Raw genomic sequence first — 18,739 nt, forward strand, 5'->3', positions numbered from 1 at the left:
ATAAAAGTACGCACTTTTATGTCAACAGTACTATTTAGGAGTGAGAAGGTTGCCATGGAGATACTGAAAAAGAGTCTTTCTTTCTGATTGCTGTCAGGCGAACAGCAAGCACCGGTATAGAATCGTTCAGTATTGTCTTTCAGCGGTGATTACATGATATGATGTTCTCCGGTTGTACAAGTGCTTTACTTTCTGTGTAGTGTAAGCTAATAAAACACCAATATATGAAAAAAAATTATGTATGAAGTCACAGTCAAAGATAACGATGAAATATTAATTAAATTTATTAAACTTTGATTTTTTGCATAAAATTAAATAGGCCTGTAATTGCAACACACTGAGCATCACGCAGATAGTCGATAATTGCGTGTCGTTCGCTCGGTCGCCTACGCCGGAAAGAGTGAAGTCAGAGGCAAAAAATCTGCGCATCAAGTTAAAATATTAGAAGATCGAAAGTAAAGCAGCGTTAAGTTAACCTGTATATACCTAAGTTTTTTCTGGAGGAAAGAAAATTTTTCTTTATGTGGTAGTGCTCTTAGGTGATTTTTTAATGATTTTAGATGCAAGATTTATACAAAAGTATATAACCATTTTCAAAACATACTTTGTACGCTTGGATTCATTTTATGGACTAAAATAACTAATTACGAAGTATTTTCTATTTTAAGAAACAGAAAATTGATCATTCAATAAGTACCATGCAAAATAACAATAACAATATTCAATTATACAGTGGAATACAGCGAACCAACCACATCCGTGTATTTGGGTGGTCACGAGCTGCTGCACACTGCTACATTGACTTGTTCACATTTTCATAGCGATGCCCAACAGTCGGCAGCATTTGCGCATGATTAAAAGGCTGAACGTGCACAAATGTATATGTCAGGCTTCCACTGGGGAAAAATACCCCGGTGGGAGCCAAGACACAGTAAAAAATAATGTACACAACTGTAGGCAGAGGGTCTGAAAGGGTTAAATTGTATCTCTCGCCTTTGAACTTCAAAGATACCTTTCTGAGTGAAAAATAAATTTATATTTCGTAAAAATAATAGCGAGTTGGGTAACAACGTCACATCTATTATAATGGGAGGCGAGCGTAAGTTTGTAAGATACCTTCCTTGTAGGTGGTGAAAGAATGGCTGAGTTACCAACCAGAAAAACGTTACTGGCTGCAAGTAGAGTTGAATTCACTTTAACAGAAAGCAGAGAGCAGCGTTTCATGGAACATCTGATTAACGAAGGACAACAGCACGCTATACTTCCTTCTCACGTGAACCTGATTCATTCTTCACGAGTCAATAGTGAGCATACGTCACCCCGGTTGACACAAAAGACCACAACTGAGGCCCGTGCTCGTAACGAGCTGTCTTCGAAAGAAATACCCTGTGTTAATTGGACGAATTCTCGGAAACCTGTGAGTGCATAGTGACGTGTTCAAGGTCTGAGTTAACCTCTTAGGACGCTTTTCGCAGCTATCGCTTGAGGCAGAAAACTTCGTTGTGAAAATAACAGTCGGAAGTCTGCGTTGCAGGAAGTGATTTTCTCTCATTTAAGTTTCCAGCTTTCATTCTTCGTCGCTCTAGCAGCCCCCTATTTATAGCTTTGGCAGAGTCTGCAAACATTACGATAACCGAAGTATAGATGGTTCGCCTTCGTAGTCAAGATCGTCAATTCGCGCTTGTGCAGTGGTGATAGTCTAGGAGAAACCACGTTTGATTCTTGGTGTCACTAGAAACTTTTATAACCATTTTTTATGAAGAGATGGTGTAAAGCTCCTTATCACCAGATTGTACTCCAGTGCTCTGGGATACAAGTCAAACCTCTCGACTGGGAGTCAAGTAGAGGAGGCTCGTGACACTAGGTAAGGTGATACGTCCGCTAAATGTGAACGTAGAGATCGGCCGCCTCCTTGTTATTGTGCTAGAAGAGAAGAATATTTGCCGGCATCGGGTCGGATTCAGACTATCAGAAAAAAAACACAACACTACACACGCATTTATCAGTTTTCCGCACAAACCAGAATTCACAGCATTTGGGAGAAAGGAAAAGGCAAATTGCCTTCACTGGAAGGTATCTCGGGACAGAAATGTTGGATTCTTGCTTTCACCTCTACGGTTATTACGAAATTAACTTCATAGGCTTTCGCGGCCAGAGCCGCTTCTTGTTTTGACACCGCATCTTGTTGTAAAATGATGTGTCATATTACAGATACAATGTGCGGGAACATAATAACTTTAACAGACTGGTATACCACCTACAGCGTAAAAATATTGCTTCATATTTCTGAAAATGAAAAGAGAACTTGGCAAATAATGCTTTCTAATGCACTACAATAAACAGTCTTGATGAGTCTAGTTAAGTCTCACATATATTAATTAGATCACGTTGCTTACATACCATGCAGTTTACACTCATGACCACCAGACAGAATAGAATAAATAGCTCCTAGCACTGCCGAGGTCTTCGACATCTAGAGTGGTACGTCACGTACGCTGCCACAGAGGACACATTCGCTTGCCTACAACAAGCCAAAGCATATCTAACATGTTGGTTGCCCACTTATTAACAGTTGGTGTTGGCAAGAAGGCTGTTGCTTATAGGTGTGACTCTTTCCGTGATTTACCTATACTATTTGAGTATTTTCTGGAGAAATTTCATACTACTCGTTATGGATCGCAGAGCTTAGTCCTTCAGGGATTACGTTGAGGAAACTGTCACCACAGCTGTGCCTCGAAATTCGGCGATAGGTACTCGATTATGAACGAACGAAGGAAAGGAAGTTTAGGGCTCAACGTGCAGTCGAGGACGAGATAGACAGAGGCCGGCCACAAGCTCGGACAGCGGAAGGCAGCGAAGGAAATTTGTCTTGCACCTTCCAAGTAACCATCCCTGCATTCGCCTAACCGATTTAGGGAAATCACGGAAAACTTAAATCTGGATGACAGAACAGGGGTTTGAACCGCCGACCTCTCGCAAATGAATCCAATGTACTACTGCACCACCTCCCTGGGATCTTGATTATGTTCTAGTCGGGTGAGTCATGAGTAAAGATTTGGTGAACAGTCGTCATAAAACTGGATTCCTTATTCGGGACCCAAAGACGTACCTTGTCACCTAAAATTTTCTCAGCACGTTTGGCTTATGTGCATCACTTAAGAATAGTAATTGGCCAACGCTACAGCATGAAAATGCTACCCTCCATATTCGACGGAAGGAAATAGGTAAGCTAACAAAATAAGCTTGTTTGATGTAGATTCTGCTTAATCCAAACTTGTTCTTGGAAATAACTACTTGTGAATCTCACACCAGATTGTAATAAGAGAAACAGAATGTCTAACGTCACGTTGCGGCAATCCAACACACGGCGATCTCGAACGGTGCCTGTCGCTGTGGCCTTTTAAACAATCCACGATGATATCTTCGCTCTGGCACTCTCTGGAAATATCGACCTCACTGACAGTGTTGATGCAACTATTACAAGCACCAGTGCTCCAATAATCTGTGCCATTATAGGTCAGAGAGAACTCTCAATTAACTTACGTAGCGTCTAGCTACCTACCCGCATGAGTATACACGGTTCGACAGCTAATTCAGGCCACCCGAAATATATTCAGAACGAGTAAATATATCCAAATTTTGTGCAGGTTATAGCAGAAGTGCCGAATTTTCTGACGTTCGCATATCATTTTTATCGGTTATAGATGCCGAACTACGACTCTGACTTCGGAACTATATACTAACCGGCCGAAGTGGCCGTGCGGTTAAAGGCGCTGCAGTCTGGAACCGCAAGACCGCTACGGTCGCAGGTTCGAATCCTGCCTCGGGCATGGATGTTTGTGATGTCCTTAGGTTAGTTAGGTTTAACTAGTTCTAAGTTCTAGGGGACTAATGACCTCAGCAGTTGAGTCCCATAGTGCTCAGAGCCATTTGAACCATTTTTTGAACTATATACTTTTTTCTGCGGCACTGGAAACAGCTTTCTAAGTGAACATCAGCGCTATAACGTGGGGAACTTCACAAATTCATTGTATCCATTGTAAACGATGTAATGCAATTGTGATTTGAGTTGGCGGTTTATGTGGTTATAATGTGCAACCAGTCGCTCTTATCGTTCCATTAACTGTAGGTGTTAACTGGAGGTGTTAAAGGAATGTTATATCTCGGTCTGAGTTTAGCTACACTCATCTTGCCGTATAACACAGGAAAGTGGGGTCACAAGTTCAGAAGAAATTCGACATGCAGTATTGTCTGTCTGTAATCTCTTTAAAGCATGTGTCAGTGTCCGCTGTCACCATTTTGAGTAAATGATATGACAGTATAATAATGCTATAATTACTAAAGGCACGAACTGCACCGGAGTTACGTGCTTGCTTTTATTTGCCGCAATTGGACAACCGCCTACGGAACTACTACTCATGGTGGTGAGACAATGGTATGCGGCACTTTTGCCTCGTTGCTGCCTGGTCAGTTTTCACGCACATTTTATTTCGTTAAAGTCCTTCTTAAAGGTTCTTTTCAAAGACACAGAGGAAAGTATATAGTTACATCCAATAAACAAGTTAGCTTCATAAATCGTTAATTAGGTACAAATGTTAAAAATAACTTTTCTACTTGGAAAATTTGTCTCATTGTCTGCTACAACTTAGTGAAGGCTGTACCTCAATGTATTTACTCGTTCTTTACTCGACCTTTCTTAGCTGGCTGACCCTGTATAATGCTCTGCCCACTCTTCTACAGACTATTGTTCAATGCAATAACGTACAACTGCCGCAGTTCCTGAATTAACAGTGTCATCATACCACCAAGGGACTGTTTTACTGACTATAGAGGTTTCCATTATGTTGACAGGAATCTGCAAACGTGATGCGCTGGCTAACGCCCGCCCCAGGGCCTTGTGGGCAACGTACACTCACATGGTCGCGCGAAGAAGACGCTATCAGACGCCGTACAGCTGTTTTTCGCGGCGCTCCAGCACCTCAGGTAACGCGCAGTGCAGATTAGCCATGGTGCGCCCTGTTTCGCGAGGGAAACAGATCGGAACGCCTTGGCGTGAGGCAGACTTGCGCCCAGAAACAAAGAAACCCCCAGCTCTGCCTCTTTGCTTTGTTGCTCACGAGGTACATCTAGTGGAGAGCTATTGTGATGTGTGTAAGATGAAGGTGTGAAAGTTGGGGGCAGAGGAATGGGGGAGTTTAATGTCTTGCTGACAAATGGGCCTTCACAGATGGAGCATTCGCTCAGCTGGGTGTGGAAGATAAAAGTAGTCTTGCGGACGGAATGATCCCGGGATTCAGCCGAAGTGACTTAATGAAACCTGGAAAATCCAGACATGTTAGACGCATGCAGACGATAATTTGAGCGTGAGTCGATTATCCAAACCACAGTACCACTACGCACAGTGGTATGGCTTCACGTAACACTTATACTGGTCTAAAGTCCAGACATGATCAATTAAAGTGCAAATCCTGTATCATTTCTGTGACACTCTCTACCATATTTCGTGATAATACAAAACGTACTGCCTTTATTTGGACTTTTTCAATGTACTCCGTCAGTCCTATCTGGTAAGGATCCCACACCGCGCAGCAGTATTCTAAAAGAGGACGGACAAGCCTAGCGTAGGCAGTCTCCTTAGCAGATCTGTTACATTTTCTAAGTGTCCTGCCAATAAAACGCAGTCTTTGGTTAGCCTTCACCACAACATTTTCTATGTTTTCCTTCCAATTTAAGTTGTTCGTAATTGTAATACCAAGGTATTTAGTTGAATTTACGGCTTTTAGATTAGACTGATTTATCGTGTAACCGAAGTTTAACGAGTTCCTTTTAGCACTTATGTGGATGAACTCACATTTTTCGTTATTTAGGGTCAACTGCCACTTTTCGCACCATTCCGATATTTCTTCTAGATCGTTTTGCAGTTTGTTTTGATCTTCTGATGACTTTATTAGTCGATAAAGGACAGCGTCATCTGCAAACAACCGAAGACGGTTGCTCAGATTGTCTCCCAAATCGTTAAATAGATAAGGAACACACAGCGCCTATAACACTACCTTGGAAACGCCAGAAATCACTTCTGTTTTACTCAATGACTTTCCGCCTATTACTACGAACTGTGGCCTCTCTGACAGGAAATCACGAATCCAGTCACATAACTGAGACGCTATTCCAAAAGTACGCAATTTCACGATAAGCCGCTTGTTTGGTACAGTGTCGAAAGCCTTCGGGAAATCCAGAAATACGGAATCAATTTGAAATCTCTTGTTAATAGTACTCAACACTTCGTGCAAGTAAATAGCTAGTTGTGTTTCACAAGAACGATGTTTTCTAAATCCGTGTTGACTGTGTGTCAATAGACCGTTTTCTTTGGGGTAATTCATAATGTTCGAACACAATATATGTTCCAAAATCCTACTGCATATCGACGTTAACTATATGAGCCAGTAATTTAGTGGATTACTCCTACTACCTTTCTTGAATATTGGTGTAACCTGTGCAACTTTCCAGTCTTTGGGTACGGATCTTTCGTCGAGCGAACGGTTGTATATTATTGTTAAGTATGGAGCAAATGTATCATCATGCTCCGAAATGAAGCTAATTGGTATACAGTCTGGACCAGAAGACATGCTTTTATGAAGTGATTTAAGTTGCTTCACTACTCCGAGGATATTTATTTCTACGTTACTCGTGTTGGCAGCTGTTCTCGATTCGAATTCTGGAATATTTACTTCGCCTTCTTCGAGGACCGGTTGTCAGTCTTGTCTGGCTAGCTCGGTCAGTAAGAGCTTTGCCCTTGAAAGGCGTTATGGGTTCACGTTCCAACCTGGTATACAGTTCTATCCTGCTCCGAAGTTTCGCTGCGCGACACATTTTCACCGTCACGAGACGTTTGCGGTCTTTGGCTCTGAGCCCTGGCGCTCCCTCTGTGGCAAAATCGAGGAGGCAGGCCGGAGCGACTGGCAGTGCGTCTGGTGTGCTGGTGTGGGCCTCCGATCTGGAAGGATGGCTGGAGGAGTTGCAGTCTGACTGCTGAAACAGCCTAGTGAGTAACAGCTCCGAGTGCATTTTTACCGTATAGGGAGAGGGGTGGCGTAGTGATGATACTGTTTGCGATGTTTCCTGCAGCGCGTCGTTTGCTCTCACGGAATTGTGCGTGACGTGCTGCGCTGAGGGTGTAGAAAACCCAGAGTCTCACTGAAAACATTCGTACATTTATTTGAGAATAATTGAATTCCCAGAAGGGAATATGTTGTAGACAGCTGCACTCCACTCAATCACAAGTGGAATGCCAGCGGTACGTTCTGGTTGTTCTATAGTTATGGCTTCTTAATTGTAAATTGAGTTTCTGGTGTGTCCCATCTTCACAGCTCTCGGACTTGTATGTGGCTTAGAACGGAGCTCTCAAACGGCGCCACTCCGGGTTGGTTATAAGTTATGCTTTGGGCTTAGTTGTGCATTGGAATTGGTTGTCACTGTGGGTCCCATTTTTAAGGTATTGTTTCTTGGCAAGAGTTAAACCTGGTCTTTTTTTGTGTTAAACTTACTGAGAAGTTTGGGTTACAGGTGTGGGCAAGAAGTGTTAGTATAACTCTTATAAGTCTTTATTTTAAGGAAGTGTTTTGAAAACTTGCTGTTGTTATTTAAATATATATTATATGTCCGCCTCATTAACTGAGTGGTCTGCGCATCTGACTGCTATACAGCGGGTCCAGAATCGATTCCCAGCGGGACCGGAGATTTTCTCCGCACAAGGACTGGGTTGTTGTGCTGTCATCATAATTATATCTTCATCTATAAGCAAGTCGCCCAATATGGCGTCAACTGAAAAGACTTGCAACGCCCCTGCCGAACTTCCCCAGGTGTGGACTCCCAGTTATCAGTACCATACGATCATTCCTTTTTTTAACGTTATATGTGGCTGTCTGACGGTTTTAAAAGTTATGTAGTGCTGTGGAATGTGTTACGGAAGTATTATGTTGAAACGTCCCCTTAGAACAATTATACAAGACTGTGCTTTAACTTGACACACAATATTTTTAGCGCAACGCAATCTGACTTTCAGAAATCCCTACAAAAGAATGGCCCTGACTAACATTAACCTATGCATTTCACAAATCGCTTACCTCACAAAAATCTTGGTTACTCGAACTACTGCAATATAGCGAGCGCCACTACTGCCAGCTAAATAAAAGATTCAAACTACGGAAGGCACTAACTACTGATAGGGATAGTTAGCAAATGAAAGATATTAATAGAGAACAAACAATGTATTTACCTTAATAGTCATAATATATATAGCAGTTCATGACAAATTACAAAACTCCACCATCTCTCTCCCCACATCCACCACTGCTGGCGGCTCACCTCCAACTGCGCAAAGCTACGCGCTGTTCACATCCAGCTGCCGCTGCCTAACACTACAATGGCAGACAACAATGCAAACTAGCCACAGACTGCACACAGCACAGCCAGTGATTCTCACACAGACCGCTACGTAACGTTGCCAATAAGAAAACATAAACAGCCTACTTACAATGTATCTTAAATATATGATTAGAAGAAATTTAATTGACCCATGCCCGAGACCATTATGATCTTCTGTCTTGGCCAAATTCTTATGTCATCTGTTTTGCAAATGAGCACAGTGTCCATGTATATATAGTTTGAGTGAGTGGTCAAATTTAGGACCACAGGTAAATGGCAACCTGTATGATGGGCAGGAGTGTTCATACCAAGGAGTGAAGGCAGTTACTCATTGTATTTAGTACCTCGCGGAATTAGCCGAGCGGTCTAGGGCGCTGCAGTCATGGACTGTGTGGCTGGTTCCGGCGGAGGTTCGAGTCCTTCCTCGGGCATTAATGTGCGTGTTTGTCCTTAGGATAATTTAGGTTAAGTAGTGTGTAAGCTTAGGGACTGATGACCTTAGCAGTTAAGTGCCATAAGATTTCACACACATTACCATTTTTTTTTTATTTAGTGTAACTCATCGTGTCAGTCTACATATTTTTATATGAGTATTTGTTGTGACATGAAGTTATTTAACGTTTATTCTGAGAATTTGTAATATTTAGCTAATAAATGTCAAGTAGTCATTCTGGTCTTTATTTATTCGGTTATTACTCTCACTACCAACCAGTATAAAACTTTTTTAGAAAAACATTTCTAGCTGTTGCCCGTCTGCATTTTATACTTTCTTTACTTCGGCGACCGACAGCCATTTTTCTTCTAGGCCCACTACTTTCAGCAGACACTTATTTAAAGAGCTAGAAATCTTCACTGTATCCTCACAATATAAATATTCACTTATGAACATTGTTATTAACAATCCGAACGAATTCAAAAGTAATAGCAGTGTACATGGCTACAACGCTAGGAGAAAGGATGATCTTCACTACTCAAGGCTAAATCTAACTTTGGCTCAGAAGGGGGTAAATTATGCTGCCACAAAAGTCTTTGGTCACTTACCTAGTAGCATCAAAAGCCTAACAGATAGCCATATAGCATTTAAAAGGAAATTAAAAGAATTTCTTAATGGCAACTCCTTCTACTCATCAGATGAATTTTTGGATATAGTAAGTGGGTAATTTCCCAACCCCCACAAAAAAAAAAAAAAAAAAATATTGAGTGTCATGTAATATTTTGTCTAATGTAATATCTTGTATAGACACCTTTTATTAATGACACGTTCCACATCATTACAAAGTGTCGTATTCATGATCTATGGAACACGTACTAATCTAATCTAATCTCTAATTTAATCAGTGTATCTTTTCTTATCTAATTTCCACGACATTATCCCATTTGATTTGATCGAACTCCTCGACCCGTGTCAAAAGTAAAACATAGGCACACAGCTGAGAAATGCAGGCGGTACTGACTTGGCGTAGGCCTTCTCGAGCAGGCCGGGCCAGAACTGGTCGGAGTGCTGCGCCTGCAGGAAGGCGAGGCGGCCGTGCACGGTGGGCAGGCGGTCGTCGACGAGCACCTCCAGCCACTCGCCGCACCACCACAGCCGGAAGCGGAACACGCCCGCGTACTGCTCGAACGTCTGGTCGGCCGGCACCACGCGGTAGAACAGGCCCTTGCTCAGGTACAGCACGCCCAGGCACGACACCAGCCACCGGTCCCCTGCAACACAGCGCGGCCCACACCATCAGCGTGTCGTCACCACTAGTAAGGGCGATAATACCGAAAGAGACCAGCAGTACAAAGGTCTTTTGTAGGAACCACCAGATTGAAGGATGACAGTTCCTCCAAATGGCGGCTGCTAGTGACTACATACTGCCCAAGGCAGTCATGGTAGTCGCCAATGGTTTTCCTGACCAAGCGTGCAGTGACGGTTTCTCCATTCTTTCTATTGTTTCAGAGCAATATGCATACATCTTAGCAGTCAGGACACTCTAGGGAGAACAAAACGCACATGAAAGGGTCAGCTTACCAAGCAACCAAACCACTGTCGTCTCGGCACTTTATGTGATTAGAAGAAAATACACTGGTTGACAATTAGTAAGAAATAGAGATCTTGTTGGACAGGAATAACCACAGACGGTAATGGACAACATGAAACACAGTAAATACGAAACAGAGGTGAAGTGGCATATTTAAAACGGAAAATTATACAGATTTCACCACATGGGAAATCAGGATGAGACATAAATAACGTTCATGTTTGACACAGGTCAGAATCCCAACATACTGTTGGACAGGAATAATCACAGGCGATAGTGGACAACATGAAACGCAGTAAATATGAAATAGAGGTGGAGTGGCATATTTAAAACGGAAAATTATACATATTTCACCACATCGGAAAGCAGGATGAGACATAAATAACGTTCATGTTTGACACAGGTCAGAATCCCAACATAAGGCTCGATATCGGATAAGAAATACGCCCTCCTCGGGCACTAGAGCACATTTTACAGCTGTTATTCATGCTGGCTACCAAAGTGCACAGGAGTCCTTGGGGGATGTTGTCGCACTCGTCTCTCAAGCCGATTTGTAGTTCTTCCACGATTCGGGGAGCGGGTGTTTATTGAGGAGAACATCTACCAAGAGCATCCCAGGCATTCTCTATAGGATTTAGGTCTGGAGAGTACGCAGGCCATTCCATACGTTCAATATCTTCAATTTCCTGTGTCGGCGGGCACTGTCGTCCATAGGAAAAAGATCGGGATCTGCCACACCCCCAAACAGACGGACACGATCCAGGATAATCTCCTTGTAGTACTGCTGAGATGTAGCTATACCTCACGCAAACATACGAGGTGCGACAATAAAGTAATGAGACTGATTTTCTTTGCAAGACGTGGCAACCCTGCAGGCTTGCGTAGGCACAATATCTTTGACCTTGGTCTATAAGCTGCTTCTAGTCCAAGCGGCACATCGATGCAACTGTTTGTTCAGTCGTGAGTTGTGCTTTAGTAAGTTGTGTTTGCGTCTCTCCTCACGGAAATGGAACCGTATAATATTACGCAATGGTATGCCATTTCTTTTTCTGTTAAATTGGGTGAAAACGCGACGACAACTTACGGTAAGCTTCAGAAGGCTTTTGGAGAGGAGGTTATGTCAAGAGCGAAGTTTTTCGTTGGCATAAAATGTTTAGTGAAGGCAGAACGAATGTTGAAGATGAAGACTGCAGTGGACGACCATCAACCTCACGGACGGATGTCAACTTGGCCAGAGTGCGTGAACTCGTACGATCTGATCGAATATTATCCGTGAAAACGATTGCAGAAGAACTGAACGTCAATCGAGAAACGGTTCGTCTAATATTAACTGAAGATCTTGGTATGAGAAAGATTTGTGCAAAAATGGTCCCCTAAAATCTCACACCACAACAACAAGAAACACGGAAAAATGTGGCAGCCGATCTGTTAGAGCAAACGGAAATCAATTCAGAATTGTTGATTATCACTGGTGATGAAAGTTGTCCTGAGACAAAACGCCAAAGTTCGCAATGGTGCTCATAGGGATCACCCAGACCAAAAAAGTGAAATGCATGCTTGTGTGCTTCTTTGATTCTAAGGGAATTGTTCATAAGGAGTGGGTGCCTCCTGGACAAACAGTTAACCAATATTACTGCAAAGAAATTTTAGAAAGACTTCGTAAAAGAGTTCTTTGTGTCCGTGTCTACATTGCTGATAATTGGATTCTGCATCACGATAATGCGCCATCCCATACTGCTCTGTCAGTACAGCAATTTTTAACCTCAAAATAAATTTTAGTACTACCACAGCCACCTTATTCACCAGATATCGCTCCGTGCGATTTTTTTCTATTTCCAAGAGTCTAAACGGTGGTCAAGAGACAACATTTTCAACATTCTCAACACAAGATGTCCAAAAAGCTGTGACGAGGGTCTTGGAGGATATTGCAGAAGATGAGTTCCAGAAATGTTACTATCACTGGCAGAAGCGCTGGAAAAAGTGTGTGCAATCAGAAGGGAACTACTTTGAAGGAGACAGCACTAAACTTGACTAAAACGTTAAGCAACATTTTTTTCACATCAGTCTCATATATTTATTGTCGCTCCTCGTATGCAGTGGTGTCTGGCCATTGTGCATGATGCATGCCTACACCATAATGCCTAGGCGAGGTGATAAAATTAAAACTCGTGACTACTCTTCGTTCATCAGGAATGCATGAACATAGATATATTTCTTCATTAATGTAGCAATATGACATCGATTTGTAATTCCACTTGAAGTCTAATACCGGCGCGTTTAACTTTTACCTTACTTTCAGTTAAACTCAAGTTATTAGAATTTCGGGTTACGATACTGACAATTTCAGGTACAGGGTAGCAGACAGTTGCATGAAAGCGAGGAAGAGGGAATAGGATGTAACCCCTCGCTGATGCCGTAATCATTAGAGACGGAACACAGGATTCTGATTGAACTAGGACAAGGAAGGGAACCAGCAGTGCCATGTTTCAAAGGAACCATTCTGGCATTCGTCTTAATTTTTCTAACCATGAGCCGCATTATGTTCAGCTATGCAACGGACGTTAGCTAAGTATACAAAGATCGCCTATCGCCCTGTGATTGTTTGTTTACGGCACCGCACCTACGAAAAACTCTTACAGACAAAAAATTTTGCTATTTCTTGGGGACGGGCTGTTTTAACATTTCACAAAGGGATACGTTGGTCTCCGCTTGGTTGTTCAACAAACGTTCATTTTGTAAGAACGCATCCCAAGGTGCATTTCTCAGAAATCCTTCGAACCACGACATACTTCCTAATGTTTCGCATGCGGGTTCTCCCATCCACAGAGGGGCGTGGTTTAATAATCATTCATTAGGTTTTATGATAACTAATTTGACTTTCACGGTCTCTTCTGCAGTGACTAACAGCAAAAATACAACTGGATAAGGGGCAAAGACATGTTCCGTGTGGAATGTGTTTGAAGGCTCTCGCTGCGCTGCCTGACGGTAATTTAAGGAAACCACGACGGGAATATCGCCGTCGCTCTGCCGAATACTTGTGTCTTTGACATACTGCTCAGAGAAATTCGACGGCTAAAATTTTCAGATAGTGCCCTCAAGGGGTCTGGAAGCTACTTGAACAAAAGGCAGTAACGAGATGTCTGTAGGAATGAAAGTCGTTCTGGAAGCAAGTTCTCTTAGGAATGACGTTGGGATCAGGCGTGGGCACACTTTTGTTCTAATCATACGCGGATAGTATCTCGTCGGTACTGACCGCTAAATATCATTTCCATCCCGACGACCTCCACCTAAAAATCGAAGCACCATATCTAAAGACATCAACACTGCCATCGTGCAGATGAATGATTATCTATCTTCAGTGGTAAGACAGGCGCAAAACCTAGGACTTAACTGCATGCGAAGAAATTTCAAGTAATTTTAATATTACATCAGAAATTAATTCTGAATTCCGCGAATGATTGCCACCTGTTCTTCTCTACGGCATTGCCATACCATGTCAGAAAACGGTGAAGAACTTGGGTGTAACTTGAGATGAGCACCTCAGTTGAGCCGAAAATACCGTCATCACGCGCAGGAAGACTTCTGCTTGGCTCTGTGCCCTGCAGAAGTTTCGCAACAGTTTTCAACAGAATGTGAAATATGAAGTTGTGCGATGACTCGTTCTGCCTAATCTCCACTAATACGATGTAATCCAGCAACGAACGAGTAACGAAAACTCTCGAGTCTAGACGATTAGGTCTAACCACTAATGCTTCTGTGGGTTGCATCTGCAATATCCGTCAGCACATCACATACCCGGTTAGGTTGTTTGTGGCCAGATAGGATAATCTGTAATATGAAGTACACTACCATACATTTCATCTCATCGTAACTGAAATACGTCTCACTTATCTAGTATCTTAGCTGTTCCCATCCAGGAAAAAAAAAAAAAAAAAAAAAAAAAAAAAAAAAAAAAAAAAAAAAAAACATTCGCAGACTCCGTGTCTGGTGGTGCTGTCAGCCTCTGCTGCACTCTGCACACGATTCCGTGCCCCGTTGCTTTTAAGAAGAGGCTGAAGCGCTCCTTCCTGTCAATGCCGTGACGATAGTAAATCAAAGTCTTTCGGCTTTTGTTTCTTAATCAATTACGCCAATTACTTTTTGGCTATCATCATTACTCGTGTTTCATCGCGTTCCTCTTATGGTCCATCTTCCACCACCTCTCTCATGCCTACTGCCGCTATATCTCATAATTTACATCTTCCCGCCTGTTATTTATCTTTATTTTTATGTGTCTCATGAACGAACATAAACTGTGATTTTCTGCACCGTTTATGTCCTAATAATTTCCGAATGTTGGATTCTATATTAGTTGCAGCTTATAATATGGATTTCATAATGAATGTAATGCAAAGAAAAACATAGAATGGCTGGCTAGATGTAAGAAAGGGCTTGATGGTCAAAACCTTGTCAGGTTAAATACACTCCTGGAAATGGAAAAAAGAACACATTGACACCGGTGTGTCAGACCCACCATACTTGCTCCGGACACTGCGAGAGGGCTGTACAAGCAATGATCACACGCACGGCACAGCGGACACACCAGGAACCGCGGTGTTGGCCGTCGAATGGCGCTACCTGCGCAGCATTTGTGCACCGCCGCCGTCAGTGTCAGCCAGTTTGCCGTGGCATACGGAGCTCCATCGCAGTCTTTAACACTGGTAGCATGCCGCGACAGCGTGAACGTGAACCGTATGTGCAGTTGACGGACTTTGAGCGACGGCGTATAGTGGGCATGCGGGAGGCCGGGTGGACGTACCGCCGAATTGCTCAACACGTGGGGCGTGAGGTCTCCACAGTACATCGATGTTGTCGCCAGTGGTCGACGGAAGGTGCACGTGCCCGTCGACCTGGGACCGGACCGCAGCGACGCACGGATGCACGCCAAGACCGTAGGATCCTACGCAGTGCCGTAGGGGACCGCACCGCCACTTCCCAGCAAATTAGGGACACTGTTGCTCCTGGGGTATCGGCGAGGACCATTCGCAACCGTCTCCATGAAGCTGGGCTACGGTCCCGCACACCGTTAGGCCGTCTTCCGCTCACGCCCCAACATCGTGCAGCCCGCCTCCAGTGGTGTCGCGACAGGCGTGAATGGAGGGACGAATGGAGACGTGTCGTCTTCAGCGATGAGAGTCGCTTCTGCCTTGGTGCCAATGATGGTCGTATGCGTGTTTGGCGCCGTGCAGGTGAGCGCCACAATCAGGACTGCATACGACCGAGGCACACAGGGCCAACACCCGGCATCGTGGTGTGGGGAGCGATCTCCTACACTGGCCGTACACCACTGGTGATCGTCGAGGGGACACTGAATAGTGCACGGTACATCCAAACCGTCATCGAACCCATCGTTCTACCATTCCTAGACCGGCAAGGGAACTTGCTGTTCCAACAGGACAATGCACGTCCGCATGTATCCCGTGCCACCCAACGTGCTCTAGAAGGTGTAAGTCAACTACCCTGGCCAGCAAGATCTCCGGATCTGTCCCCCATTGAGCATGTTTGGGACTGGATGAAGCGTCGTCTCACGCGGTCTGCACGTCCAGCACGAACGCTGGTCCAACTGAGGCGCCAGGTGGAAATGGCATGGCAAGCCGTTCCACAGGACTACATCCAGCATCTCTACGATCGTCTCCATGGGAGAATAGCAGCCTGCATTGCTGCGAAAGGTGGATATACACTGTACTAGTGCCGACATTGTGCATGCTCTGTTGCCTGTGTCTATATGCCTGTGGTTCTGTCAGTGTGATCATGTGATGTATCTGACCCCAGGAATGTGTCAATAAAGTTTCCCCTTCCTGGGACAATGAATTCACGGTGTTCTTATTTCAATTTCCAGGAGTGTACATTAATAAAAATAAATATACAAATAAATAATTAAAAAACCAGCATCATTTATCGATTTCAGAAAAGCATTTGATTCGATAGACAGAGAAACAATAGATAAAATCATTAGAGAATTTGATGGTAAAGCAACATAAGCAAACATAATTCACGAAACTCTAACAAAGACGATAACTGAAGTTAAATTTACGGGAGAACTATACAAGCTATTTGGAAAAAAAATTGGTGTCAGACAAGGGGATGGTTTATCACTTTTACTGTTTAACTGCGTTCTAGAAAAGGTGATAAGGCCCTGGAATTTGAAGCTAAAAGTCACAAAATTGAACCAATAATTCTAGGAAGGAAAACAATTGGATTTACGGTCAACTGCCTGGGTTTAGCAGATGATTTTGCAGTACTTCCAGAAAATCTGACAGATGTAACTATTCAAATAAATCTTCCGGAAGAAATAACAAATAGAACTAGTATCAAAATTTCAGCCGAAAAAGAAATTTCACGACAAACATAAAAAGTGCACCAGAATTCATAAAAACACAAACAGGTAGAATAGAGTGAGTAAATAAATGTCTTGGAGAAGTTATACAACAAAAGGACTAGAAAAATTTGCAGTAGTCGTAAGAGTTAACAAAATGGAGACAGCGTATGGCTTGACAAAGAATATTTACAACAAGAATGTATATCTAGAAAAACAAAATTAAAACATTATACCACAGTGGTACGACAAGAATGTTCATATGGATGTGAATGCCTAACAATAAACTATAAATTGAATGACGGATAGTTATAAATATAATGGGTGCAATATAAACTACAGATGGCTGGAAAATGGGAAGTAACGAGGAGATCTACAAAAACATAGAGAATATATGAGAAGTAGTGGCTAGAAACATCAATAAAGAAAGAAGAGGAATTGAAGTTGTTACGTGATCCTAGTTAGCCAATACCAAAATAAAAAAAAGAATGTCTAATCTATGTGTCACTTCGCTCGCTCTCTCTTGAAGGGTAAAAATACGAGAACCTTGGAAAGTTCCAACAAAATTCTGTTATTTAATGTAAATTGAATTGTGGCCCACGCTGATGTAACATATGAGACGCATTCGTCTTTGAGGTATTCCTGTCCATAAAGACAGTGGTGTATTGTTGTGAGTGGAAAATTGTTTTAACTACCGACAAGACCGCACTCGTAGCCAAAATCTCGCAAGAAACTATGAAAGACTCACCAAGACATGTAGTCTACAGCAGGGGTACACGGACTTGCTAGTACCGCGGGTCGCAAAGCCCTCACTGCGACTATGTAATGGCCGCGATAGCAAAAATCTACACAATTAGTTCACATCATTTGTTTCACGAACATTTAATTTATTTAACGAATGTAATTAAAACAATTTAACCTGAAAAGAATAAAGTTCTTAAAGGGCCCGCTCTCTCTTTCCAGTGAGGAAATGAATGACGATCAGAAAAAAAACTGCTAGGACGAACGGTGAGGGGCCGACCACCATGAGATGGATGGCGGCCCGCGTGCGGCGGTCTGTGAATCGTTGGCTCAGAGCAATTCAGGGCTAATCGGATTTTTATTCTGTAACAACTTCGACATAAATACAACAATGTTTTATTAAGGAAGGCATAAAATTTCTTTACATAAGTAGCTTTAGTTTATTAAGCAAATTTTTATTGAGTAGAAGCTCATAGAATGAAATTGTTTAAATCAATGAGGTTCATAGAGCGCGTCTGACGGCGTGCTTTCGAAGGGTCCAAATTCGTTTCCATACCCTTGAAAGTACGGCTCTAAGAAAAGAGCCGTTTCGTGATTTGTCTGATTCTCAGTTATACGCTCATCGCTACTACACGAAACAACAACATTATTGCAAGAAAGATCTACCATTGTGGGAAAAACACGTAATAGCGCCCGTTCCTCATTCCCTGATTCTCAATATTTATGACAATCGCTTAATTAGCTTTTGCATTCCGCATTCGACATAACATAGGGTGCTAAATACGCATTTAACCTTAGTGCTGCAGTAAAGCCTAATTAAAGCCTTCCACATATTCATTAGCCTATAACCTCTCGACGAGATATCAGTAAAGGAATTACAATGAATCTGCTGAGCTGTAAAATACATGTAATAATTCTACATTAAGAAATTTTGACTGTTAGATAAAAATTGAAGTCACATTTCCGTTGCACTTGCTACAAGGCAACAAAAAAGTTTGGTTTACAGCTACTCAAAACGAAGGCGTACTTTGGATGGTGAGGAAAGTGGAGGAACATTTTTTCCATAAGTTTCACTGAAGCCACTAACGTTATCCCTCTAATTTTTCCAATACGTTGAAAGCTGCATTAGCCGGTTGACCATACACCAATTTTTATAATCTTCTTTCTATGAGTTCGTATCATCCATTCCTCTTTT

At 42.6% G+C, this 18,739-nt stretch overlaps 1 protein-coding gene across 1 annotated transcript in view; it reads right to left on the reverse strand.

Annotated features, from left to right (window-relative positions):
- Positions 1-18,739, reverse strand: part of LOC126481052 (calpain-C) — a 453,845-nt gene that overhangs the window by 155,716 nt on the left and 279,390 nt on the right. The window contains exon 4 of the mRNA XM_050104532.1: positions 9,879-10,128. Coding sequence (XP_049960489.1) covers positions 9,879-10,128 — 250 coding nt within the window. The remainder of the gene's footprint in view (positions 1-9,878; positions 10,129-18,739) is intronic.

The sequence above is a fragment of the Schistocerca serialis genome, chromosome 5 (genome assembly GCF_023864345.2).
Source record: "Schistocerca serialis cubense isolate TAMUIC-IGC-003099 chromosome 5, iqSchSeri2.2, whole genome shotgun sequence".
In the NCBI taxonomy this organism is placed as follows: domain Eukaryota; kingdom Metazoa; phylum Arthropoda; class Insecta; order Orthoptera; family Acrididae; genus Schistocerca; species Schistocerca serialis.